General features: G+C 34.2%; 3 protein-coding genes across 9 annotated transcripts; all 3 read left to right on the top strand.

Moving 5' to 3' along the window:
* Positions 1 to 8,169: 8,169 nt before the first annotated feature.
* LOC102624487 (S-type anion channel SLAH1-like) lies at positions 8,170 to 10,258 on the top strand. Of its 2 annotated transcripts, XM_025096982.2 has the most exons (3): positions 8,836 to 8,952; positions 9,054 to 9,547; positions 9,867 to 10,258. In XM_025096982.2, exons 1-3 carry the CDS (start codon positions 8,883 to 8,885, stop codon positions 10,137 to 10,139), a joined length of 837 nt encoding a protein of 278 aa, XP_024952750.2. In that variant the 5' UTR covers positions 8,836 to 8,882; the 3' UTR covers positions 10,140 to 10,258. The 2 variants fall into 2 exon arrangements, with proteins under 2 accessions (XP_024952749.2, XP_024952750.2); XM_025096981.2 differs by having other exon boundaries at positions 8,170 to 9,547.
* Positions 10,259 to 14,203: 3,945 nt separating this feature from the next.
* On the top strand, positions 14,204 to 16,277 carry LOC102609278 (agamous-like MADS-box protein AP3). The gene is made up of 7 exons (XM_006473524.4): positions 14,204 to 14,609; positions 14,715 to 14,781; positions 14,879 to 14,940; positions 15,100 to 15,199; positions 15,709 to 15,750; positions 15,837 to 15,881; positions 15,993 to 16,277. The coding sequence occupies exons 1-7, from the start codon at positions 14,416 to 14,418 to the stop codon at positions 16,152 to 16,154; spliced, it is 672 nt and encodes a 223-aa protein (XP_006473587.2). The 5' UTR covers positions 14,204 to 14,415; the 3' UTR covers positions 16,155 to 16,277.
* A 1,543-nt stretch (positions 16,278 to 17,820) lies between these two features.
* Positions 17,821 to 24,526, top strand: LOC102609555 (uncharacterized). 6 transcript variants are annotated; one of them, XM_052442296.1, is made up of 8 exons: positions 17,821 to 18,098; positions 18,255 to 18,390; positions 20,115 to 22,139; positions 22,263 to 22,314; positions 22,378 to 22,526; positions 23,035 to 23,121; positions 23,370 to 23,498; positions 23,649 to 24,526. In XM_052442296.1, exons 2-8 carry the CDS (start codon positions 18,322 to 18,324, stop codon positions 23,748 to 23,750), a joined length of 2,613 nt encoding a protein of 870 aa, XP_052298256.1. In that variant the 5' UTR covers positions 17,821 to 18,098; positions 18,255 to 18,321; the 3' UTR covers positions 23,751 to 24,526. The 6 variants fall into 6 exon arrangements, with proteins under 6 accessions (XP_052298256.1, XP_052298257.1, XP_052298258.1 ...); XM_052442297.1 differs by having other exon boundaries at positions 17,821 to 18,081; XM_052442298.1 differs by having other exon boundaries at positions 17,821 to 18,046.
* Positions 24,527 to 26,767: the final 2,241 nt, after the last annotated feature.

Raw genomic sequence — 26,767 nt, forward strand, 5'->3', positions numbered from 1 at the left:
AATGCCAGTTGTGATTAGGCAATTAGGGGCCCGAGGCAGTAGAGCCTTCTTTTTAATTTTCGTTGTTGTTGACTCTTGCTTCTTTGTCTCTAATCGATTGGCTTAATTTGTTTATTGCTAGCGGACACGGAGCTCCTAAATTTGATGAATTGGGCTTCACATGATTTGTTCTATATTGGTAAGCCGAAGTTACCCTTTTTGTGGATATTAATAAAGGCATCGATCTTCTTCCGAGGTACGATAGTGAGTCGTATGGGCAATTTATATAAAAGTTAAATGAGAAATAATGAAGTGTAACGATTACCGTTGCAGGTGATGTAATTTATGTGATGTCTTGTAAACAATTATATTCAAATACTAAATTAATTAAATAGTATTTTTTATATGTGTGTGTGATAGCAATTCCAAACCCTTAGACATCACAGAATGAATGATACGAGTAAGAGTAATGCTAGACATTTTAAATTATTTATTTAAAAAGTTATTTTGAATTATATAATATTCATTGATTGGTTATGAAGAATAATACAATTGATTCATTTAAATTTTATAAAGAATTATTAATCAAGAAATAAATGGCATACGACTTAACATAGAATTTAAGATTAAAAAAAAAGAAAATTTTGATTTTAAGAACGAGTTTTAAATTCGAAGGGAGAAAAAAAATCAGATTATTAAGCAGCTCTAACAGTAACTCTAGATGAGGATGCTATTCCTCAAATTTAGTGAAGTCGTGAGCAGAATTTTAATGAGGGTGTGTCATTAAGCAAAGTAAAAATTAATTGCTTAGGATTAAAATTTTGGGTACGTAAAGAAAGAGAGAGAGAGAGAGGAAGAATTGGGTGGTGAATGATGATTTGCGAGAGTCCCAATAATTGTGCGTCACTGTCTTTTCTTTCACTCTCGAGCCCTGTGCTTCGCTTTCTCCTGGTTGACTCGCTCTGTATCGCTCATTCATTTTCGCCCTGTCCCCGCCGATTATTATTACTACTAATACTACTCAATTTTCATTCAACATGTTTATCGGTGCAACTCGCTCCTCAAAATTGAGTCAAATTCCACATGGATTGGTGCCCCCTCAATCAAAAATATTTGGTACTGTTACTACTACCGGCTAAATAATATTATTTGATTTGACAATAATGATAATACGTGCAAGTTGTTTCACAAGACTGCTGCCAAGATCTTTGAATATTATTCTCTTAAAAAGAAGATTTTAAAAAAAGGAAAAAAAAAAACTCATTATTGTATACTCTATCAAGACGAAAACCTCCTCAGGTTCTTTTCCAATGAGCGTCGAGTGCATGCCCTAAAAGAAGAAAATGGGAAGCAATTTGATCTTCAAAGCCCATTGCAATTGTAACTTTTCTTATCTTCTCGTCATTCGTCAAATTGCCACTTTAGCATATGATTATTATTGTATTAGTATTAGTCCGTAACCCTAAGTCATCATGCAGATAAGATAATCACAGTGCCATCGGTTTGAAATCACATCCAGTCTGAGAATGTAAACATACGAAAGTACGTAATCCTTTCTTCTTGCAAGGGAGGGTGGAACTTTGTTCGGGCATAGGGTTTGAAATCACTAGACCAATTTCTTTTCTTTTCTTTTCTTGTCCCCTTTTTTTATTTTTTAAAAAAAAGAAAAGAAAGAAAGATACGGGTTTTCAAATTACATTTTAGCACCTGAAATTTTGTATTTTTTTTTAGTATAACTTGCTTAAAGTTGTTGTTTCTTTATTAAGGCACCGTCGAACCAAATCCGACAAAAAAGCAGCAGGTATACATCCTAGAAATAAATAGAGCGTTTACTTTAAAAGCGAACAGCCCTTTTAAGAGAAGCCTTTACTGTACCAGAATCAGATATATGAATAGTGAATTAATTAATAATAATGATAATAGGCGTAAATAATCCTGTCCACAACCAAACCAAGCGATTTCAATACGGATACGAGGATGATACGACACACGTGTCGCGTACAGATACGAATCCGGCGTTTGGTAGCTAAGACGGTGGGGGGGGGGGGGGGTTGGCAATGGCGATGTCATGGGAGATTTTATATGTAGGGGTGGGGTCCAGTTTCGAAGGTAGTGTGGGGTCACACTCACACTGGGGCTCGCATGTGCTGGACATGATGAGAATTTAGTTTTTATTATTGATAGACTGAAATGATAGAGCGTAGGTTTCCCTTTACGAATATTATTGGTGCATTGGCCGTTACATGACATAATTGTCTCAAGAAAGGCAACAGTACAGAGGTTACAGCGCTCCCTATCACGTGCCTACCACTAACTTTTAGCGTTTAGAGCTTAGGACACACCCAAGCTAAGAATATTGAACTAAAAGCAGCAAGTTATTTCCTTAATTTTTACTTTATACAATTGATTCGTTCAATTTCGAAATCCTAACCCAATTTCAAGGGAAGCTCGACTAAGGGGGACCCAAGGCTAGGAGCCAAAAGGGTGACAATGGCTGCAGTCAAATGTCTCGGCGCCAAATCTGATCGTGTGTGTAGTCAATCAGGCGAGCAGTCTCTGGAACTTGTACAGCGAACGCCGCAGACGGGACCATCGGGCTCACCGGATCCACGAATGAGCGTGCCCGGAGCTGGATCGCCTTGATCTTGAAGATGTGCCGAGAAAGATCTATCATCTCTGTGCCGTTTTACTGTACAACCCTCGCACATTTTTCACTTCCTTGATTGTATGATGATGGAATAAATAACCATCGTTATTAAAAGATTGCGAGCTTTGATGTCCACCAATTGGCCCAACTTGAGCCGAAAATTTTCATTTCTACTAAGTGGGCCTGCCATCCAAAAAAATTTAACAGCCCAATAAAAATAACCAAGCATTAGTTACAACACGTTATTCGTTCGCATTAATAAAAATAATTATTGCATGTACCCCTTGGAAAAAAAAAAATATTCATGTTTTTCATGCATCTGAATTTTTTTAAAATTTAATACACGTTTGAGTGCATTTGAAATTGAAGTTGGACAGTAGTACTAAAATGTTTGATAAACACTAACTGATGTAATTTAGAATCTATATTGACGTGATTTTTCACTTATATAATAAAAAATTTATTATATCTTTAATAATTTTATCAAAATTATTATTTAAAATTTATATTTACTACATATTATTAATTTTATTTTATAATTATAATTTTTTTTTCACAGCAACTATATCCTAAAAATTACAGCACCTTAATTCCAAACAAAACTTTTGTTTCTTATCTCACTCTCACTAACCTTGCCTGCACTTAAAATCTACATAATTATTTTTATAACCATGAAAGCGAGCATAAACTTAAGCTTGCATATAAACAATATATCAAAGCGTAATCCCATAATTAATCATGATGGGACTCCAAGGAATATCCCAACCCCAAAATCGAACTTGGACTTAATTGACGACACCCGAGTCCCACCCCCCATCAGAGCCTACTGCCGCGTAGCCTTTCAACTAATTGGCACCTTAATTAATTAACTGTACCGGTTGATGCTGCGTCCCACAACCAATTTACGACATGTGGTGCTTCAAGTGTTAGATTTGTTGTTAATTTGTCACACACACATTTCTTATTCGGGATTCGGTTCAAGTACTGTCAGATTTGTTTGTTAATTTGCATTTTCTTATTTCTTCATTAGTAATATTAGGTAAACACGTAAATTTTGAATAAATTATTTTATATAAATTAATCAACATAATATGATTATTCGAATAAAAATATATAATTTTATTATTCAACTATCTATATTATGTCACATCAATTTTTTTTTAAGGATAAAAGTAATATTTATAATAATTTGTGGTTATTTCATTATTTTTTCTTCGTAACGCTGATCTCTCACATTAATTTATAAAGATAAGATTTTATTTAATCAAATAAAATTGCTGAGTTTTGATAGAACATTTATTATTAGTCATTTCATCTTAAACCAGTGAACACCTCCACTTTATTTCTAAGACAGTGGTATATTTGGGAACATTTGAGCTACAAAGCTTCGGATATTATCTTTTATTAGCAAAATATTACCTAATATATTGCTATCATGGGCAAGGTATATGTCATTGTCTCCGAAAGTAATGTTACACCGCCCAACTAATATCCCAATCAATTATCATCTCATCTAACTTCACATTCACTAATTGGATGGTCCAATCAAGCAAAAAGTAATTTTATTAGTGATAAAATTCATATTCCAATAAGTAAATGTCACTTAACGATTGGAATGAAATCATGAAAAGTTTGAGACATTAATTTGGAGGTACAGTATTATTGTATAATAAATTCAAACTTGAAATATGTTTTGCATGCCCAAAAAAAGAAACATATTTAAACAATCACATAAGAAACAAATAGACATTTCAAAAGTCGATATATCCAACCTTTTGAATTATGTCGCATTATATCTTCATTATTACTCAAATTAGATACATAAGGAGATCAGTGGACTACAAAATAAAAAAAAAAAAAAAAAAAAGTACTCAAATGGAAAACAAGTGGTTAGCTTACGACAATAACATAAGCAACCCATGATGTGGGAAACAACTAAGAGCTGGGTTGTTTTTTATGATTACAAATGTACCAAAAGAGAAATGGAAATAATTAATAAATGTAGCACAATGACGGGCGAAACGCGGGGCAACGTTGAGTTTTAGAGTCAAAGGAACGCTACTGCAGTACTACTGCCACTAGAAGGAATTTTAAGCTAAATTGATACGAAGAAGATTGTCAAAATCAAAATGGTTAGGTAATTCATTTGGATGACTTTTTAATTTTGAATACGGACGGATGGCTAGGGCTTTCATTAGTTGCACATTGGACAGGACATATGTATATGAATTGAATGTCAAAATCAAAGGTTCAGTGCTATGACAAAAATACAAACTGGTATAAATTTGGCAAAATCTTCGAAAGTCGGTGACTGAATCGTTAACATATATAAAAAGTCAAGGATTACAAAACAAGTTTTCGTTTGAATTAGCCTAAACATGAGGGAATTAAAATCCAAATATATAGGGTAAGTAAATTAAATGTAATACAGTTGTCAAATCTCGAAGTTGGAAAAATCTCCAAAACAGTAACCAAGCCGGCAGCAAATAGCATCCAATTGAAGTCGAAGCTACAAACACTCGAAGCAACAAAACAGGTGTCGGGGCCCCTTAGCTTCAACGTCCATTGTTGATTAGTTGTCATTTGTTACCCCCTTGTTAATTTCCTGTAGCAGCTGTTTACACATTCTGTTAAATTCTGTGACGAAACTGTAGCCAGAGATTGGACCACCATGCTCGTCATGTAAGCCAAGAAATGGTTCTGGCCTCTTACTGTGGAAAGCATTGGACCTTTGCTTCATTGCTCGCTCTTGAATCTTTGATAGTTTAGTATTATGGTGTGTTTATTAAAGGATAATTGGAATAGACAAGAATCAAAATGGGTTGGAACGAGAATGATGAATGGAAATCAAAATACAGTTTACTCAATCTTAGACTGAATATGCTTCTATTGAATAATTACTACCCCTCTTGATCCACGATCCTAAAGGATTTTCTTAAAGTGATCGATGACAAATTTTCAATTCTTCAATTTTTCAATTCTCCAATGTCTAATGATCTAAGATCCACATAAACTCTCCACAGAGATGAAAATTGCAAGTATTAAAATCCTTGAATTCTTTCCAAATAAAAGTTTCTTTTCTCTTATAATTTATATGAGTAAATATGATATTCTTACCTTACTTGTCTCCCAAGAAATATCTAGAGCATTTAATAAACTTCATGTTTGAACCAACTTCTTATTCTAAATAGATCTTATGTGCCAATTATAGAATATCATCATTAATTGACTTTCTAAATTAGACATCTAATAAATCAAGAAATAAATATTCCTAATAAATTATAATCTCACTAAATTAGAGAATTAATAAATTAATCCCAGATATGCAATAAATAAAATTTCAATTTAACTAAACTTGCCATAAGATGCCAACTCTATAAATAATGGACTTAACAAAAATGAACTGGACTGTCATTAATGCGTTTACTTTGTATTGGAATCAAAATGAATTATTTTGTTATTTAAACGCCCTTAATTAATTATTGTTGTTATTTATTATAATAATTATGATGATGATGATTATTATTATTATTGTTATTATTATTGTCAACAACAACAACATTATTAATAACAATATATGCGACAAAAATAATAATAAAATATTATATTTATTATATTTATATTAATAAAATGAAAAATCATCATCATCATCATTATAACTACAAAATAAAAAATCACCGACAAGCGACGACAACAGTTTCTTCATCAATAAACAGCAGCGAAGTTTGGAGAGTGGCAACGACAATCGACGGGTAATGTAGACAACTGGCAACGATTAGCAGAGCAAGGATGATGATCTACTTCGCGTGGGACAGTGATGCACAACAATTGGCTCTATTGCATTTGACGATTGGCATGTGACAGTCATGGCCTTTGCTTCTCGTCGGTTGCAAATCGATCTTGCAAAAATCCAATCGCGTTTGACCTTTTTCTGAACTGAGGACAAAATGGATATTTTAGATTTTTTGGGGGTAAAATAATTATTCATGTGACTGGAAGACTGATTTCCACTCCCGTTGGGAATCAGTCTCTCATTTCCCATCCCCAACTACGGTGGGTCTCACGATTCCAATTCTAATTTCCAATTATATTTTGTGAAGTAAATGTTGTCAATAATTCTGATTCCTCAATCTGAGAAGTAAATGCACTATTAATGTATTGTATAGTACCATCTTAGTTAAAGAAAGATGAAAGAAAAAGCAAGCATGGATGGATGTCCAATTATTTGGGCTGAAATATGTCGTTCATATTTTTTGAAGTGTTTGTATTTGTGTATTTGTATTTTATTTTTAGATATTGCCTAACGTACTCTTGAGTTTAGTCTAAAGTTTTTAATTTTAAGTCTGATATAAGCCTGTAGTTACGCCCTAGTGACATTGTATTATTGATTATTGTTAGTCCTTTGAATGAAAGGTATACTATTCCTATCAAGGAAAAAAAAAAATTCATTTGACTGAATGTTGGAAGTTGCAATCTTCAATTCATTCTCGCCCCATGTGAGATTAAGATTGAATCCATTTCTCTTATACACAGTTAGAAAATTTTGCTGACTAATCTACACGACAGTCATAATTTTAACATTCTATTTAAATTAAATACATATTTACAAACGTCATGTCATATATTGATAATAATTTTGAATTATTTCTAGATTCTATCTGTTTCTAGCTAATCGCTTCCATTATGGTGAAAGAGGCATAATTTAACAAATACACCATTACCTATCAGCCTATGTGAATTTATTGGAATTTTGAAGTATATTTCATTATACTATGAATAAAAAAAAAATGCATAATTTATTCTTTAGATATTTGTGTTAAATCATCAATCATAAATACAGAATATTTAACGAGAAAGGTTGGCAGCATCTTTGGTTGGACTCTGACTCCATGCTTGTCGTGCAACTGTTTCGAAATTCATCCTTGCAGCCTCCTTAAGCCATTAATTAGAATCCTTTTTCGTGTTTCTCGTACATATGGTGAGGCCAATAGTGTTGCATATTGTATTTTCAGTTTAGATGTGGAGTTTTTTTTTCAGTTTACTTGGTTTTGGGAGCGGAGTCGCTGTTTTTCTAATAATGGTAATGAATTTCTTAATTATTATTTCATTTGTTTTCTTTATATATATTTTTCATCTTCGTTTTTTTTTTGGCTTTGCTATAATAGTTTCACGGCTATTTTTAAGGAATAAGGTTTCTTATATCTCCTAATTTGGTGCTTTTGATTTTGCTTAATAAAATTCTAGCTTAGTCGAGGTTATTAAAAAAAATTCACAATATTTTAACACATTATAGATAAATGATTAAATCATAATAAATTTTATATAACATTTTTAAAATATCAAGAGGTATCGGGAAAAAAAAAGAGAAAGTAAATAATATGAAGCTAGGAATACTTTTGATATTAAATGAGGATTGTGTAAAAATTAATACAATTTTTAAAGAATTTATGGGTTTGTACTACATGAAAAGTGGGGCATAACTAAGGTTTTGGTTCACCAAGGTTTATATATAATAAAGAAATTAAAATTTTAAGAGGTCAAAATCAAATCGTGTACGCTTGAACAGACGAATAATTAAGTGAAAATATCACTGCCTTATAATTAACATAAGATCGAAAATTCTGTCCTATCAGCAGAATTTTCATTTCAGTAAATACAACTATGTGGTTGACAATTAATAAATAAAAAATGAATCCAGACCATGCCGGGGGGTAAGAGAAAAAAAAAGAAAAAAAAATGCATCATAAGATTGTTCAAAATTCGTACAAGCTGAAATCATGAAATGAGCCTAATAATCCAAGCTCCAGCTAGAGATTACACGTACGTCAATAAATAAATATAATACTACATGCCCAGAAAACATCCATGCACACACAGTATTATATTAAAACGTCTCCCTTGTCTCCACTCTCACCTATCTTGCTCTATAAATTTACATAATTATAACCGAGAAAACCCAAACACACCAAAGCAATTTCTCGTAGTATACTACACCAGGATCAAAGAATCCCACCACTGATCATGGCAAAGTTAACCCAGGGATCACAATCCCAAATCGAACTCACGATCCTCCCAACACCCACCATCAGAACAATTGCCACAAAAAATAATCAACACAGCCTCCCAATCGTCGTTGCGCGGCGAATCAAGGAATCACTAAGATCTATCTTATCCAGATTCCATGCTGGTTATTTTAGAATAAGCTTGTCACTAGGTGGCCAAGCTTTATTATGGAAGACATTAATTGAACCAATTGATGTTGATGATACGGACACTGCACGTCATGTGCTTCGCATGTTCCATCCCACGGCTTTTCTCGCGCTTTGGTTTTTGGCTCTTGTTACTCTCATTTTACTTTCTTTTCTTTACATCTTAAGATGCTTATTTTTCACTAAGATGGTAAAAGTAGAGTTCTTGAACCATGTAGGAGTTAATTATCTATTTGCTCCCTGGATTTCATGGCTGCTTTTGCTTCAATCAGCACCATTCGTCGCTCCAAAAGAAGTATCATACCTAGTCCTATGGTGGATTTTCGCGGTTCCAGTGGTGGCACTTGATGTGAAGATTTATGGTCAGTGGTTCACGAAAGGAAAGAAATTTTTATCGACGGTGGCGAATCCAACAAGTCAGATATCAGTTATTGGGAACTTGGTCGGCGCACAAGCAGCGGCTAACATGGGGTGGAAAGAGTGCGCTGTTTGCTTGTTTTCACTAGGGATGGTGCATTATTTGGTGCTTTTTGTGACTCTTTATCAGCGTTTATCAGGTGGCAATCGGCTGCCGGCTATGCTAAGGCCTGTTTTCTTCTTGTTCTTTGCAGCACCGAGCGTGGCCAGCTTGGCTTGGGCGTCAATAGCCGGTGCTTTTGATACAGCCTCAAAGATGCTTTTCTTCCTTTCTCTTTTCTTCTTCACTTCACTGGTAATTTTATTATTAATCAAAAAATTATGTATTAATTAACTAAGGAATTAGAACTTTTAAATATTAGGTCTATCTGCACGTAATTTAAATTATTAAAATTAAATTGGAATTTAAAGACTCAATTAGAACAACTTTATTCGATTTGGTATCAGTTTCATCCACTATTAAAATACACATATAAGATGGCCATGGAAAATGAACGAACCTTTTAAATTGCGGGTAGTGACAAAATACACATGTAGTTATATATATATATATATATATGTGTGTATTACTGATTATGAAATCAATAAATCTAATTGCTTCCAAGTATATACAGGTTTGTAGACCAGCACTATTCAAGAGATCAATGAGAAGATTCAACGTGGCGTGGTGGGCTTATTCGTTTCCTCTCACAGTGCTCGCTCTTGCTTCAACTGAATATGCGCAAGAAGTGAAAGGTGGCATTGCAAACGTCTTAATGCTTCTTCTCTCGGCTCTTTCTGCCTTGGTTGCTATTTGTTTGACGGTCTTCAGTTTGCTCAACCCTAAAATGCTTTTACCCGACAACGATCCAATTGCAAGTCTACATATCGACTCCCCTATTTCTTAATTAGTTCCCTCATTCTAAGTAATTAATAGAGTGGTCATTAATTAGGGTTTCTAATTAAATTAAGAGAATATGTTAATAATAAATTTTGAGTGGTTCCACCAATTAATGTACTTGTTGGATTAAATTGTGAAAGAGAAATTTTTAATTAATTCTGTTGTACTTGTGCATTATCTGTAAGTTCACATCAATTTGTACATTTTTTTTTTTTTAATCTGGCAAGTGTTGATCGAGTGTTTACTGGAGCAGACTTATACAGCCAGGATTTTGTAATTTGGTTCAATTTTTTGATAGGCATTCTGAAGCTTCAAGGAAAAGAAAAGCGCAATTTGAGTTACGCAAAAGAAATTGACCAAACCACTGGCGATGCCAAGAAAAAAAAACATTGATGGTTTGGCTCCTTTAGATTAGCAACTTTCATTTTTATTATTGTTGTGGACGAACCAAAATACTACTTCCCGCTACTGTCTACATTACAACAACATCTCTTCGTGACTGGCTTTGCTGATTCCAACATTGATATGCATCCCTATCTTTAACTGACGAAACAATAAAATCTTGTAAATATATTGTATGGAATGAACTGGAGAGAATTTTAAATTACACTAGTGCGTTATAAGCAACTGAATAAATAATATCAGAGAGTAAGTGTTGGAATATGATTCGAATTCTTAATAGGACAATATATCGTTTTTACAACGTTATATATATTATTTATCATTCTTATTATTAATTAAACGGGCTTGTGTGGGGGCATAAAACATTATATATTTTCGTGTTCGGTGCTTTTGGTTGTTTGTATTCTTATATCTTCTTGGTTCTCATTGGCGCGCGACTTCTCTCTCGCTTTTTAATACCTAAATGATCCTTCAATTCCGTTGTCACCCATCTTTTTCATTCATAAATACAAATTTCTTTGTTTTCATTCAACAAAATTTTAGCATTTGATTTAATTGGCACCCATCTTATTCATTCGTAAATATAAAATTTTATCCAAACATCTTGATTTTTATTTGGTGATGTAATATTTACTATTTATTATTTGATTTAAATTCAATCACTTGACCTACACCGATTAAAAAAGACAATGATATATTCTGGAACATTGATTTTAGCTAGGTACGTAGTTTCTGACGTTATCTTTTATTAACCAAATATTACCTATATTTATGGTTGCCATAAGCAATGAAGTTAGATATAAACTAAAAAATAAAAAAATATATAAATTTGAATGCACTATATTTTGTTCGCATTGAAATTTGTGTTTTTTTTTTTTTAATCTTATCTCTTACCTTATTAAACTTAGGGGGCCCTAATTATGATATATAGTGTTAGATTTTCATGCAATGTCTCATGATGTGGATTTAAAATGATGTATATCTGCAATCACTTAATTCATTAAATGAAAAATAACGACCTAGATGTGTTGCAAATTTAATAGCTAGATCAAAATTATGAGATGGTATTTAAGAGGCCTAACATTAATTTATTTTTAAAAATAAACATAAACAACAAGAATGACTAAAGAAGCGATTAAACACAATAATGTTGACGTAAAGAAAATAGGTAAATAGATCACAACATTGGATTACACAATATATATATCATAAGGAATAAACATAAACAAATTACCAACAAGAATGATTCAAGGAGTGATTAAACACAATAATGTTGACATAAAGAAAATAGGTAAATAGATCACAGTATTGAATTACACACAAAAAATTAAACAAGTTGTTAACTAGCTTTTGAAAATAACGTAAGCTAGTCCATCATGTGGGAAACAACTAAGAGCTAGGTACGTACTTGATGATTATAAAATTAAGAAAAAGAAAACGGTGGTAACTAATGAATGTTTGAATTCGGAAAGAACAAACGCAGCACTATCAAATGAAGAGATAGATATCAGCATATCACAACAACGTGAAGATGATGGGCAAAACGCAGAGAATCGTTGAGTGTCGAAGGAGAACCCTACTACTACAAGGAAACCTTTATTGAGCAGATATAAACAAAGCTTGTCAACAAATTAAATCAATTGGATTAGGTATTGAATACGGATGAGCGAGGGCGTTTATAATAATTAGATATCTATTTATTTGCCAGGACAAGACATTTCACGTGTTGACATCAGATGTTGTCTGCTATGATAAAAATCAAGCTTAAGATTTGGTAAAATCTTGGAAAGTCAGAGAAGTGAATCGTTAGCGTATACAACAAGTCAAGGCTTACAAATTCCGACAAGATGGCGACTTTTGGTTGTCCAAACGAGATTCTTGCCTTGCTAGTTGCAGCCAGTACGTACCTTTCAAATTTCATTAGAAGAATCCTACAATTTGGTATGGTCGTTTAAAATTTTCCGCTTAGTTACTCTCGGTTATTTATTTCATTCATTTATTCTCGGTGAGAATATTAACCTACAAAGGTTGTAAATTCAATTAATGTACCAAAATACGGCATTCGTATGCAGTGACCGAATCGATATTTTAGTTAATTTGCCAAATGGGTAACATAAAAGCAACAAACGAAATATCTGATGTTTAAGAAGAATGAAGGCTTAACAACGTTAACTTAAACAAAACTTGTTCCAACCCCCAATTACTATAACAAAACTAGCTAAGTTCTCTGCTACTACTTTCACCTAGTACTGCCCCACAAAAGAACCGAAGGATATCTCATACCATAATTAAACAATGTCTTCTTTTACAAATCATACAAACAACTAGTTTCATGCGTGCTTGCCGTGAATGATTGATATATATAAAGAATCAATTCGCATACCTAAATGGCTGGTTTTCAGAAACCGAAGGAAATTGCCCTTTTGTTAGAAATGCAGGTCTTGATTAGATTGTGAAAGATTTGAAATGAATAATTACTTCAAGACCTAACAATATATGTTAACTCTTCTTCAAATTTTGTACCAGCCTTCAACTTTCAAAGAACTCATAAATTTAGGGGTGGCAATTTGGGTTAGGATTCGTTTATTTGATTCGATTCGAAGCGAATTAAATGGGTTTGGGTTTGAAAAAATTGATTCGTTTAATAAATGAGTGAATTCGATTCAATTCGTTAATTAAACAAATCGAATCCGAGTTTGAAGACATTGATTCGTTTATTCGTTTATGATTCGTTTAATAAATTGATTATAAATGAATCGAATAAAATCTATTCGTTTAAAATTCATTTATTATTCGTTTAATTAAATTACTTATTTATTATTAAATATTTATGAAAAATTTTACAAAATTGAAGGTTAATCTAGTAATTATAAATAATGATAAGATAATATATAAATAAGATGAAAAATTTTGTGGTTTGGATTGTTTATTTAATTTTTTGTAAACGAATTCATAATCAATTCGATTTGTTATGGATTTGTTTATTATTAGGATAACGAATAATAAATGAATTTGGTTTCGATTCGATTAGTTTATTAATTATATTAAATGAATTAAACGAATCGAATCCGAATCCTAAGATTTCAATTTGTTTAATAAACGAATCGAATCCGAATTCACAGAAATTTGACCCAATTTGTTTAGAATTCAATTCGAATTTGATTCAATAATTCGTTTTCCCATCCATACTCATAATAATTAATTAGCTCCCAGCTACTATGCTGTATCTTCAGCTATTAGTTTAATTTATGGCTCCACCGAAAAAACCTTTGAACATCTAGGAGCACATCAAAGCATGCAAAGACAGAAAGCAATGCTTCTAGTCTTCTCTTACAAATTGTCATTATAGTTCTTCTCATTTTAGGTTAGCTGCAACGAAGACAAGACAAAACTTAGTTTGGTGGGTATCAAAACTCAGTTTAATAAAAGCTCATTCAACTAGGATCCCATGAATCATTGTTCTTGCTCTGAAAAAATGTACTTTTTTTTCTACTTCTTTTAGTTCCCATTAATGATGCTTCCTTTCCCTTCAAATAAACAAACTAACAAATTTAATTATTCTACTAAACGCTGTCGTTTCCAGAGGGACTGATCAATAACGGGAAAACGGTGGTTCCTTAACGGAGAAGCACAACTACACAATTTGTTTCCCAAGGCCATGTTCAAGGTGTATCGATATTAGCAACATATTACCACATTTTATCATTCCATGATTCGCCTTTCACCATTATGGCAGTGCCCTTTCCATTTTAAGTATCAAAATATCAAATGCACTCTTTCTCTTATCTTCTTCTAGCTTCTACTTTAGATAACAAGCAAAGCAAAGAATAAAGAAGCCACAAAACTTACTGAAAACAAAAGGCAGTAACCATTGTTGGTTGATGAATATGGCTAGAGGAAAGATCCAGATCAAGAGGATTGAGAACGCAACAAACAGGCAGGTCACTTTCTCGAAGAGGCGAAATGGGCTTTTCAAGAAAGCTCAAGAACTCACCGTTCTCTGTGATGCTAAGGTTTCCATTATCATGTGTTCTAGCACTGGAAAGGTCCAGGAATACGTTAGCTCCTCCACTACGTATGCTTCTCTTAAACCCCCCCCCCCCCCCCTTCTTTTTTGGTGTTTGGGTAATATGATTTTTCTTTTTACTGATTTTATTTGTTTTGGGATTTTATCTTGCAGAACAAAGCAGTTGCTTGATGAGTATCAGAGGAGATTAAAGATCGATCTTTGGAGTTCTCAATATGAGGTTTGTTTGTCACATTCATAAACCCTTTGAAACCCTAACCATTGTAAATCTGGAAAGTCTTATTTGATAAAATAAAATCTTCTCAATGATTGTGCAGAAAATGCAAGAGAATCTGAAGAATCTGAAAGAAGTGAATATAAATCTGAAGAAGGAAATTAGGTAACCGGTGGAAAGGATAGATGCTGCTTGTGTTGGTTACTACTCTTTTTTTTTTTTTTTTTGTGTTAAACATAATTACCATGATGATGCACGTTTACTAGTTTAATTGATTTATTGATGTCGAATTTTTTTATTTTATTGTTATTATTTTTATTTTAGGCAAAGGTTGGGTGAAAGTTTGAATGATCTGAGCTTGAAGAAATTGTCTGATCTTGAGCAAGATGTGGATAATTGCTTGAGGATTATCCGTGAACGCAAGGTTTTCATACCTTTATCTTTCCTTCCTCTAGTACTACCAGCAGTAGTAATGTGTCAAACCTCAAACAATTACTTTTACTAATCAAAGAAATTTTATCAGTTGAACCAATTAGCACCTACTTAAATCGTGAACATGCTTTGTAAAATTTTCCAGTGTTGTGATTATTGTTGCAAACTTATTATAAATGGAACAGAGGGTTTTCTGGAAGAGTGTCAAATTTCTCAATAAAAAGAATTTGAGTCAAATTAAAGAGTACAGTTCTAACTATATAGAGTGCAAATTGACAATAATGCTTCATAATGAAGTCGAGATGAGATGATATGACCTTCTCCCAGAAAACGATTAATAAATAACATTAAATCTTACTTCCTTCGTGTATTTTGATTCACATCTAGGATTTGTTTATCTCGCTTTTCATTGACCTGCCTTTCTAATCTAGCAATATATATGATCCCTAACAATCATCTCTTTTTTTTTTACGTTGTCCAATTATATATATTGAACAACAGCTTCGAGCGATCTCGGGTCAGATTGTTACCCACAAGAAAAAGGTATGTTTTATGTGTATGATTATGCTTAAAACCTATGATTCTTCCCATTCTTTTATAGTATTATATATATTGTTGGAAATCTTCAGGTAAGAAGAGAGGAAGAGGAGAACAGAAAACTACGGAATGGATTTGTAAGTATTAGCTTTTCACTTGTATATTTTCTTGATTTGACAAAAGCAACTATCCAGGATTGTGAAGATTAAAATCTTATGAAAAAGTATATAACTTTTGGTTTGATTCAGATCATTAATGCAAAAGAGGAAGATCAACACTATGAGTTAGTTGATAATGAAGGGCATTATGATTCTGTTATCAGATTCCAGAATGGAGGTCCTGGCATATTTGCCTTACGCTTGCAGCCTAACGAACCCTTAAGTTCACAGTGGATGAGTATCCACGAGTAGTATGTCGGAATTGGATGAACTGTTTGAAAGATAGTGTCATTTTCTTTTATCATCAGTTTCCAAGGGTGATGTTCTAATTATACTGGTCTTGTGTTCTTAATTTATAGCCTTCCTTTTGAGACATGACAAGTTTTTTACTTTTGGATACTCCATGCCTAGCTAGCTAGAACTTCAAATATTTCATTTTAACATATGGATCCTTCTAAGTTACATGCATGTACCTTACAACCCTCTCACATGAATAGTGGGTGGACCCACATCATTCACTATTCATGTGAGAGGGTTGTAAGGTACATGCATGTAACTTAGCATTAGCCTTAACATATTCCTCTGTTTGTCGTAGTACTCTTGCATTGATACGATGGATTGCTTCAAATCATGATGTACACAACACCACCTACTAATGTCTAAGGTTCTGTTTGGTATTGAAGTATTCTATCTTTTAAGTTACAAATATTATGGAAAAAAATTATAATAATGAAATAAAAATTAATAGCACGTAATAAATATAATTTTTAAATGATAATATGGATAAAATTTAAAAAAATTAATAAATTTTTAATCATACAATTTTAAAATTAAATCGACTTAATTTTCAAGTCACAAAAATTAGTATTCATCGAACACTTTAATGTTGTATCTTTTAAATTATAACTGTTGAATCTCGATTCCAAGAGAAGAAAATTACAAGGGGCTTCGAATTTATATTTTAAAATATATAATAATTCACGAATTTCTCAGAAAGAATGAACGATGTCTCTCCCTATATTTAATTTTCTTAGTTGGGCCGGCCATCTTTGTACCTTTAGACGTCATTTTATTCTCTCTCGAGAATATTTTCTGTCCGTTATCAATAATTCTAAGAATTCAGAAGGCGCGTGTGCACGTAACATACCAAATTCTTTAATGATTACCATTATTCCACTGGGGCAGCAAACATGCTTCCATTTCTTGATTTAACAGTTGGTTAACGCATGATATCCTTTGTCAGCATCTTTGTCTGATACAATTGTTCTAAAAAATTAAATCATGTTAGCACACATATCATGCCTTTATTTTCTAAATAATTCTTTTAGAAGCATGGTGATGGGATTAGGTAACATCATTACATCGGTGTTGCTCCTAGTCGAGCAATAAAAAGAAGGAAAAATAAATATAATTGGTTCCCCCCCCAAATTTCAATTCCCCACTTATCGAAAATAAAAAAGAAAAAAAAACAAGAGTTTCTCACCCTTTTTTTATCAATCAATAATAAAAATTATAATCCATACATACTTTTCTTAAATCAATAAATAAATGCCTTAAACTTATAATATTTTTTATGAAATGTATGAAATTAGGGTTCAGCTACGGTGCAACGGTGGTATGGTACCACCGTTGCATCTAGCCGTTGAATTCACTTAAATGGATAGATTCATTTAGATCCAATGACTGAATGCAACTGTAACACGGTACCACCGTTGTACCATAGTTTTCTCCATGAAATTAATATAACATTTAATATTGAACAATAAGAAAGACACATCAAGACTACAGCGATTAAAAAGGAGTTTCTTGATAAAAAAAAAAAAAAAATTTCAATACGGCGAGATGGTTTTTCTTCCCGTGTTTTGTGAGGGTAATCCAATCAAATGTTTCAATTTTGTGGAAAACTTTTTAGCACATAAATACATAGCATTATTCAACAACAAAGTAGTTGATTATTGCCCTGATTAATAAGTCAACGGTCGACTGCAAGTACACCGACCGCAGCAACAACCTGCGAGTGCGTCAGCTCAATTCGAACTGAAAGAAGAATCGCATTCGCACGTGCCCTTTCCTGACGTTGATTTCACGGGAAAATTACTCGCACTGCGAACTCCGTTCAATCAAACGCCTTGTCAAGTGTCCAGGTTTCGAATCCCCTCACCCCCGTGTCCGAGCGAGCGTGCGTGTTAAGTTCAAGTAAAATTGCAAATTATTATTATTATTATTTTTAAACAAAAATTAATAAAAAGATTACAATATTATATTTTAGGTTTTTTACTTTCTTTTTTTTCTTTTCCTTTTGAACCCCAGTTAGTTTCTTGAATTGAATGTTGTTGTCTCACTCTCGCACAGAAACAAAAGCAAAAACAGGCGCTCTTTAAACAGAGAGACACAGTAGAAACAAAGAGGGTATTTAAAGATGGGCGCTTTAGCTCCCGTCTCTCCTTGGCTACCAGAAGATGACCTTTTGTTAAAGAACTCCATTGAGGTTATTCTTTTTTCTTTTCTGGTTATTTCTTTATTGCACATTATTTTTGTTCTCTTTTGTTTTAATTTCATTTTGGGGACCGTTGGAAAGAGTTGGTTTCTTTTGTGGTGTCGGTTTTGGGTTGCTTTTGCTGCTGTTTAATTGTATGCCTTTTGTGCTTCGCGTATCCGTTTGATATCTTGTATGGGTTTTGGAATTCTCGGTTTCTTGTATTGAAGTGAAGCGGGTGCATTTATTATTCTCGGTCTATAAAAGTGTGTTTCTGCATTTTGGTGCTTTTTATTTGCTTTATGCCGTGATTTCCGATTAAAAGATTTTTCTCATTTAGGCATACAATCAAAGAATTTAACTAATTTGTTGGGCTTTGCTAACACACGCGTGCTGTTACTTTTTTGTTGGTGTTAGAAAGTTGCCATTGTGAAACGAAGAAACCTTTTAATGTTCTTCGCTCTTGCATGGTTTCATTGCAGTTGTAACTGCCACATGTTTAGAGCATTGTTGTTGTCAGGATAATCAGGAAACTGTATTAGGAACAAGTTTTGTTTCGGGGTACATCAGAGTGTCAATTTGGGAAATTCAGTTGGTCTGGTGTGTTGACAGTGGATTGCCTCCATAAACTTCTATTTCTATTGGTGCAAGCCATGTGGCAGAAACAGAAATATTTTAAGTTTTTGGTTTGTTGAAACATAAGTTATGACCTATAACCTATGAGCTCAAATATAGTAGTCATATTTCGAGATCCCTCATCCAAGGATGTTGAAGACAATAGGCGGCTAATGTTTAATACCAATATCTTAAGGCCTTTTTTAAATTAGACACTGCATAAATTGTATACGACAGCTTTTAGAAAATAAAGACATTGTTTATTTTTCCTCTCTGTTATAACTTCTCAACTCTCGGTGCTTTCTGAGTGCAAGGTTTATTGGTTCCGGATGTTAGGTAATTTTAGTTTTTCATCAATTTTTTTGGAGATCTTTGACAAGCTATTCATTAGGATAAAAAAAAATTATGATGAGAAGCTTTGGGACCTACTAATAGCAGTGTATTTGTGTGATGTGTTGATACCCTTATTGATTATTCAGTTTAAATGGTGACATTCAAGGAAAGGTAGCGAGAGCTAGAGTGGATGTGTACTGTACTTTGTGTTGTTTCATTGGACAGTTGTGTGACGTGAACTGTAGTAATTGGGGTTTATGAACATGATGTCCAGTTGTTCTTTTCTCAATTGTGAACGCAACAAGCCATATAATCATGTTTTATCTGCATGCTTTGATTTGAAGAGCTCTCAGAAGATTCAGTTGGAACCTTGTCGCGAGCTCTCGAGGTTTTAAAAGTTCAGTAGTTGACTTGGGAGGCATTTGATCAAAGAGTGAAAATTATGTCAAAAGAGCTTTTGTATCTCTCCAGAATGCAGATGCCTCATAACCTGCTCTTTCATTCTTTTTTTAATTAAAAAGATCTCTTCTATAGTTCAAGTTTGTGATGCATTTCTGACAGTTTAGATTCTCCCTCTTATCTGTTTAAATAGTAATATTTTAAAAAGACTGGTTAAAGTCTTGAAAATAGCAGTAAAAGGGTTTCAATTTATTCTTGATTTGTTATATCTGTTTTTCTTCCTATGAAGGTATAAATAAGAAACAGTGAATCGTTGTATATCGAGTATTTAATATACAAATATTTTGGATGTTACTGCTTGAATTTATTTCTTCTTCTTTTGTTTGCAGAATGGTGCTTCATTGGAATCACTTGCTAAAGGTGCAGTGCAGTTTTCTCAAAAATTCAGCGTCCGTGAACTGCAAGATAGGTGGCATTCTCTCCTTTATGATCCAGTTGTTTCTGCAGAGGCTTCTTTTCGCATGTTTGAGTATGAGCGTTCTGCTCTTACTCTTCCAAAAGTATTCAGTAGAGCTGGAAATTCAAAAGAAATCAAACTTTCTTCTGGGAAGAGAAAAGCTGAAAGTGTCCGTAGTTGTTATTATGCGTTGCGTAAGAGAATTCATAATGAGCCATTTAATTCTATAGACCTGAGCTTTCTCAATGCTCCTGGCAATCGAAATTTCTATGGAAACGGAGATGAGCCTCCATCTAGAAACTGTATGTTGGGAGATCCAATGGCAAATCATTTTGGACTTCAAGACTCAAATTTGGATGTTATGCATCGTAAATTTCCTGATATTCCTATGGATGATGATGCATCTTGTAGGGATGGTCCTACACTCCATAGCTTTCATGGGGGATTTGATCACCCTGGTGAAGAAGATTTTTCAATGCAGCAGGGTGAAATGCATGAAGAAATTCCTCATATATTTGAAGAAAATCAGTCTTTTAGAGGTAATGGCGCTAGGGTTGTGGAATTGGGTCTACCAGGACAAGTACCCAACCTGTTTGAAGCAGATCATATGGAGGCAAATCCCCTATCTACATATGGTCAAACAAATGATGATGCAGGAAACATTTGCACTCTTGAAGGGAACCAAGTCTTTCGTTCACCAATTCCGGACTGTGGTGCACCATTTCAGGACTTGGAATTCTCATCTCCACTTCCTGAGATGCCTATATGGACAACAGTTGAGGATTCTTCATCACCAACTATTACTGTTGACGATAGTTTTAGAGAAAAAGATTTGCACTCTGGGGATAATTATGCACTTCCAGATGACAGTGGTGCCAAAGACAAAAGTGCACCGGGATATGACTTTGTACATGGAAATTCCAAGTTGAAGATGCAGATGTCATGTGATGAATTGAAAAATGAAGCTTCCAACACAGAAGGTTATCTGGAAGAATTATCCAACTCCCTTTTGAATTTTACAAACGATGAAGAGTTCCTCTTCATGGACGTTGATGGAAAAGAAATGATTGATAAGTCTTATTATGATGGCCTGTCACTTTTGTTGAATTCCCCAAATGAAGCAAAACATGATCATTTGCCCAGTCCAGAGCCAGAGACATCAGTAACTCCAGATTACCTAGCAAATGCATCTGTTGAGAATGTTCAATTGCCATCACCTGCAACTGTTTCGGACCCTCAATTTCCTGAGCAGAATGATGGTATTATGATTTGCACATTGAACACTGAAGATCCAGAAATTCCATGCAATGATGATGCTTTCCTACCTAATAATTTGCTGCCATCTTCAGTTTCCATTGCTAAACGACAGAATTTTAAAGATGCTGGAAATCCATTTTCTAGCTCTGTTAAGGATTTCTCAGGCAACCAAAAAGTTAGTGATCAAGTCCTGATGCAGGGAGGATCAACTCAAATGGTGGGATCACAGGTGATACCAGGAAGCCATAAACACCATCCAGTTGGTGATTCTGGGGTTAAATTTGAGTTACACAGTTGTAACTCCTCACAGTTGGCTGCTGGAACTTCTTGTCGTGATTCCATTCAGAATAATTCAATGAATACTAGCAAAGACAGTCTCCAATGTGCAAGACTGAAGCAAGAGAATAAGGAAATTGCAATGGTGAAGGATCTTGGTCATACGTTGACTGATTCTTCTGTGAAGAAACCAAATTTTGTCTCTAATGGATGCAAAAGTCATGAGAGGAATACCAATGGCGTTAAACAGGAGTTGGATTATCCAGCAATAACCCAAGAATCTCATGCTTTAAATGTAGAAGTAGGATCCCTGCATATCCCTGATGCAGAACCAGTTATGAATCCTTCAACGACAGAGCCAGAAGATCCATCTGTTGAGAGTGATGATGACGATGTACCTTATTTTTCTGATATTGAGGCAATGGTAAATCTGAAATATAACTTTTGTGATTGAGTCATGGTTATTTTATTTCTTTAGCTGATTCATTTGTTTCGGCTTCTTGACTCTTTTAATCAATTTAATTTATAATTTTTATTTTAAAACCAGATTCTTGATATGGACTTGGATCCAGATGACCAGGATATATATGAGCAGGAAGGTAATACTGTCTACTCTGTTTTGATTTAAAAGTTCCCAAGTAATATTTTATTCCTCTGTGCAGTCTCAAAATATCAGCATGAGGACACTAGGAGGGCAATCATCAGGCTGGAACAGGGTGCTCATTCTTATATGCAGAGAGCAATTTTATCTCATGGAGCATTTGCCATTTTGTATGGCCGCCATTCAAAGCATTATATTAAAAAACCTGAGGTATCTAAAAGCTTCTGCATCTCTTTACTTATTTTTATTGGCTACAACTGGCTTATCCTTGGTTTTTCTCTGTTTGCAGTGATGTCTTTTAAACTATAATTTGTTATCATGTTTCTGTTATTTTTCCAATCCATTAGGTTACGCTATAAGTATATAAAACAATCATTCAATGTCTATTAGTGATATGCTTGATTGGGAGAGGCTATTCCTTCAAAAGACCTATTTGCTGGCCATGACTTATTCTGGAATAGACACCTTTAAAATCGCAGTGGCCTCGTATAGATTATTTCAATCGTTCTGTAAAATGGGCATTGTTAATTGAATGCTTTTATAACACTGGTGTTTTCTAAACCCCTAACCAATTCCAATGCAAGTGTTGGCGTTCAATTTTGAAAGTTAACAGAGGTTCAATTTCATTCCAGTCAAGCATCAATATGTGATTTTTTTTAAAAAAAATTTTTGTCGCAATTTTTTTTTTTTTTTGAAATTTGGTATTTTGAATGTGTAGGTTTTACTTGGTAGAGCTACAGAGGAAGTTGTTGTTGACATTGACTTAGGAAGAGAGGGACGGACTAATAAAATATCTCGACGGCAGGTGAGATTTGCCTCCTATTCAATTCTTAAATGCATGTGCATTTATAAGTTCAACAAAGCCAAGGACCTTGGGGAGGAAGTCCCAAAACAGGTGTTAGTGCTGTTATTAATCAGTATCAACTAGCACTGTGTGTTTTACCTGCTTGTATTTAATGATTTTTCTGCATGTTTAACAGTAAAAACACATTTTCGGTTTTATCTTGGAACAGGTTTATAATGTATTTGTTAAATCCTTATTTATTAAAATAGGCCATGATAAACATGGATGAGGCTGGATCTTTCCATCTGAAAAATCTGGGCAAGTGCCCAATCTTGGTAAATAACAAGGAAGTACCTCCTAGACAGAGTCAGGGCCTTGGTTCCAGTTGCTTAATCGAGGTTTGTTCATACAAACTCGTCAATTACAAATTATCTAAATTCCTTTAATGCTTTAATGCTGCCTTGAGCTCCCTGAGTTTGTTTCTGGAATCTAGTTCTGTTCTATTACATTCTTCCTTGATTGACTTTCTGCAACTGGTGAATTTTCAGATAAGGGGGTTGGCATTCATATTTGAGACAAACCAAACTTGCGTTAAGCGGTATCTGGATAGCATCATGAAAGAAAACCGAACTCATGAGCACCAAAGTTGAATTATGGCAGAAATGTCATGAATTGGAGTGCAGTCGGAAGGTGCTTTTTTTTTTTTCCTTCTCTTTTTTTCCTCGCTGCACTTTCTGTGCCCCTTTTGAAAGTGATTGGAACCTGCTGTAGTATGCGTCTATTTCTATTTCTTTTAGATAAAAGCAGCCTAGGATTTGTTATTTCATAGAACATTTTCTTCCTTGTGAAGTTTCAGTGATATGTATAGTGTAATACCGGCAATGATTCCATCGTCAGTCCAACAGGAAACTAGTCATCTGTGTTGTCATATTTTTGGACAATAGCGATGAAGCACATGAGATGCTGTATTCTGGTTCTGGACTTTGAAATCATAGTATTCAAGAGCTTGAAATTGTTAAAATAATTGAAACGAGGCTTCAAAAACTGGAATTTGCTGGGAAATAGTTTGAAGTTTGAGAGGAGGGCCACTTGTATCCAATCCAAAGTAAACAATTCGATGTTGAATGATATGAGCTTCGAAGGCCGGTGTTTTGATGGTTACCTATTAGCGACAATTTTTTGAGCTGGAGATCTGTCTCACTAAGTCAGAACCATCTGAATCGGAAGGAAGGCCTTACTACGCTAGTTTCCAAAGGCAACGGTTGAGAAAGCAACTGATGGTCCCAGGCCCAAATCTCAAACTCAACTTGAGTTGATGCCCAGCATCAGCCTGAAAGGCGTAGTCGTTGAACAAGAAGTGAATGTTTCTGTACCACTCCTTGTTGATAAGTGTAAATTATTTGGTATGTAAGAATTAGAAAAGTAACTCTCCCCGACTATCACAGTCCTTTAAATCCTCGCAAAATCTCCCTTCATAAGACTCTTCAAACAGATCCAAAAGTGGACAGGAAGAAATCTCAATTGAAGGCAAAAATGTCAAGACACTCACGCAGACAACATTTCTCCTTACATTTTCTACTTGCGATATCTGCATTATCAAAGCTTTTCTTCGGCACTGTATATTCAAGAACCAAGCCAGGTGACATAAAAGTACTCGAAGATCTGAAAAATGCGCTAAACCCTTAGACCGTAGCTCCTGGATCCTGCTTAAGCTCATGGGATTTCTCGGTTGATCCATGCGACCACCTCTTCAGCGACCGGTTCACATGTGGGTTCAGATGCGACAGAATCGTCTCCGGCTCAGCCCGAGTCACCGAAATAACTCTCGACCCGTCGGTTATCCAGGCTCACTTATCTCCTCAAAATGGAACCTACCTCACTTACCAACTCTAGACATTTCTGACAACTAGTTCTCAGGCTCTGTCCCTGACTCCCTTTCCAAGCTAGTTCGACGTAAACGACTCGCCCTCTCCGGAAATTCTTTCAAATGTTTAATACATGCTTCTGTCGGTTCCCTCTCTCAGCTCGAAGAACTGTATCTCGACAACAACGACTTTCAGGGACCAGTACCATCAACTTTCAATGATCTGATCAGCTTAGAGACTTGAAATACGGCAAAATAGCATCTCCAGTGAGTTTCCTTACCTGGGTTCTCTCAAAAGCTTAAGTTTTCTTGATGCAAGTGATAATAACATCACTGGAAAAATCCCACCTACATTCCCGACTTCTCTCGTGGAGCTATCAGTTAGAAACAATAACTTGGTAGGAAATGTCCCAGAGAATTTCGGAGACATGGAGTTTTTACAAGTGCTTGATCTGAGTCACAACAAATTATCCGGAACTATATTCTCAGTGATCAAATCTCAGTTCTCTTTGATCACCCTTCATTACAACAAGTCACTCTCTCTTACAACAATTTCACGTCCTTACAAGTACCGGCTAACATGGGCTTAACAAGTAAGTTAGTAGCTCTTGAATTGAGTTACAACGAGCTTGGAGGTTTCTTACCGGCTTACCTGGCATCAATGCCGAACCTGTCAGCTCTTTCTCTGGAGCATAACAAGTTTATTGGAATGATACCGACACAGTTTGCTTTGAAAGTGGCTGCTCCTGGGGCTAATACACGTCGTTTGAGAGACTATTGTGGGGCGGTAATTATTTGTTTGGACCGATATCGGGTCATTTGATGGGAATGAAACCGGGTTTTGCTAATGTCAGTTTGGTCGATAATTGTTTGTATATGTGCCCTGAAATGTTCTTCTTCTGTCAAGGTGGGGATCAGAATTTTTTTTTTTTTTTTTACGAGGTATCCTGAGTAGGGCCCAACTGTAGGAGTTAACTTTAAGTCTGTACTATAATTTAGGCTATAAGTCTCCGCTTGAATCGGGAGGCACATGTTCTCTCAACAAATGTGACTTTCCTGCGATTCGAATTAGGGAGCAAATTCAGTCAAGCCATTTAAAGGGATTCCATTATCAGTGGAGCCAATACTTTATTGGTGGGATAAGAAACCTTTAATTGATTGTAAAAGCGCTTTAGGGCCTGTAATTCCATTAAGAAGTCAAATGAATTGACCACCCATTTTTGTGTATAATATCTTCTAGAAAGCGGTTTGTTTCTTTCCAGGGCTCAAAAGTTTTGTTTGATATTGGGATTTAGCATCAAAGTGTTTTTTTATAAATATTAATAATTGTGATTTAAAAATTAAATTAATTTAATCTATTATTTATATGATGAAAATTTTATAATATCTTCATTATTTTTGTTAAATTTATTATTTCAAATTTTTTTGTTAAATTTATTATTTCAAATTTTTTTGTTAAATTTATTATTTCAAAATCATATTTACAGTACATTATTAATTTTATTTTATAATTACAATTTTTAAATTACAACACTTTGATACCAAACAGCCTTAAATTTAATTTACCACTAATCCCCGATAATTCTATATTCTATATCCAAGATTCAAGAAGTTGATTCTTTTGATTTTGATCAACAATGATAATAAGAGAGAATAGGATGTGTAAAAAATTCACTGTAATAAGTAAAAACCAGACCATTTTCTTTTTACAGGCCCAAGGCCAGGCAAGTGGAAACAGACCAACAGAGCAGCGGAATCGATTTTTATGGTACTCTTTGCCGTTGCCCGTTCAATTTAGTCGGG

This window comes from Citrus sinensis, chromosome 5 (genome assembly GCF_022201045.2).
Source record: "Citrus sinensis cultivar Valencia sweet orange chromosome 5, DVS_A1.0, whole genome shotgun sequence".
NCBI classification, from domain to species: Eukaryota; Viridiplantae; Streptophyta; class Magnoliopsida; order Sapindales; family Rutaceae; genus Citrus; species Citrus sinensis.

Coding starts and splice junctions, on each gene's coding strand:
- LOC102624487 (XM_025096981.2), top strand. CDS start 8,648: ATGGCAAAGTTAACCCAGGGATCACAATCCCAAATCGAACTCACGATC. Junction 9,548..9,866: donor TTTTCTTCTTCACTTCACTG/GTAATTTTATTA, acceptor AAGTATATACAG/GTTTGTAGACCAGCACTATT.
- LOC102609555 (XM_052442296.1), top strand. CDS start 18,322: ATGGGCGCTTTAGCTCCCGTCTCTCCTTGGCTACCAGAAGATGACCTT. Junction 22,140..22,262: donor TTTCTGATATTGAGGCAATG/GTAAATCTGAAA, acceptor TTTTAAAACCAG/ATTCTTGATATGGACTTGGA. Junction 23,499..23,648: donor GTTCCAGTTGCTTAATCGAG/GTTTGTTCATAC, acceptor GTGAATTTTCAG/ATAAGGGGGTTGGCATTCAT.
- LOC102609278 (XM_006473524.4), top strand. CDS start 14,416: ATGAATATGGCTAGAGGAAAGATCCAGATCAAGAGGATTGAGAACGCA. Junction 14,610..14,714: donor TACGTTAGCTCCTCCACTAC/GTATGCTTCTCT, acceptor TTTATCTTGCAG/AACAAAGCAGTTGCTTGATG. Junction 14,782..14,878: donor TTTGGAGTTCTCAATATGAG/GTTTGTTTGTCA, acceptor ATGATTGTGCAG/AAAATGCAAGAGAATCTGAA.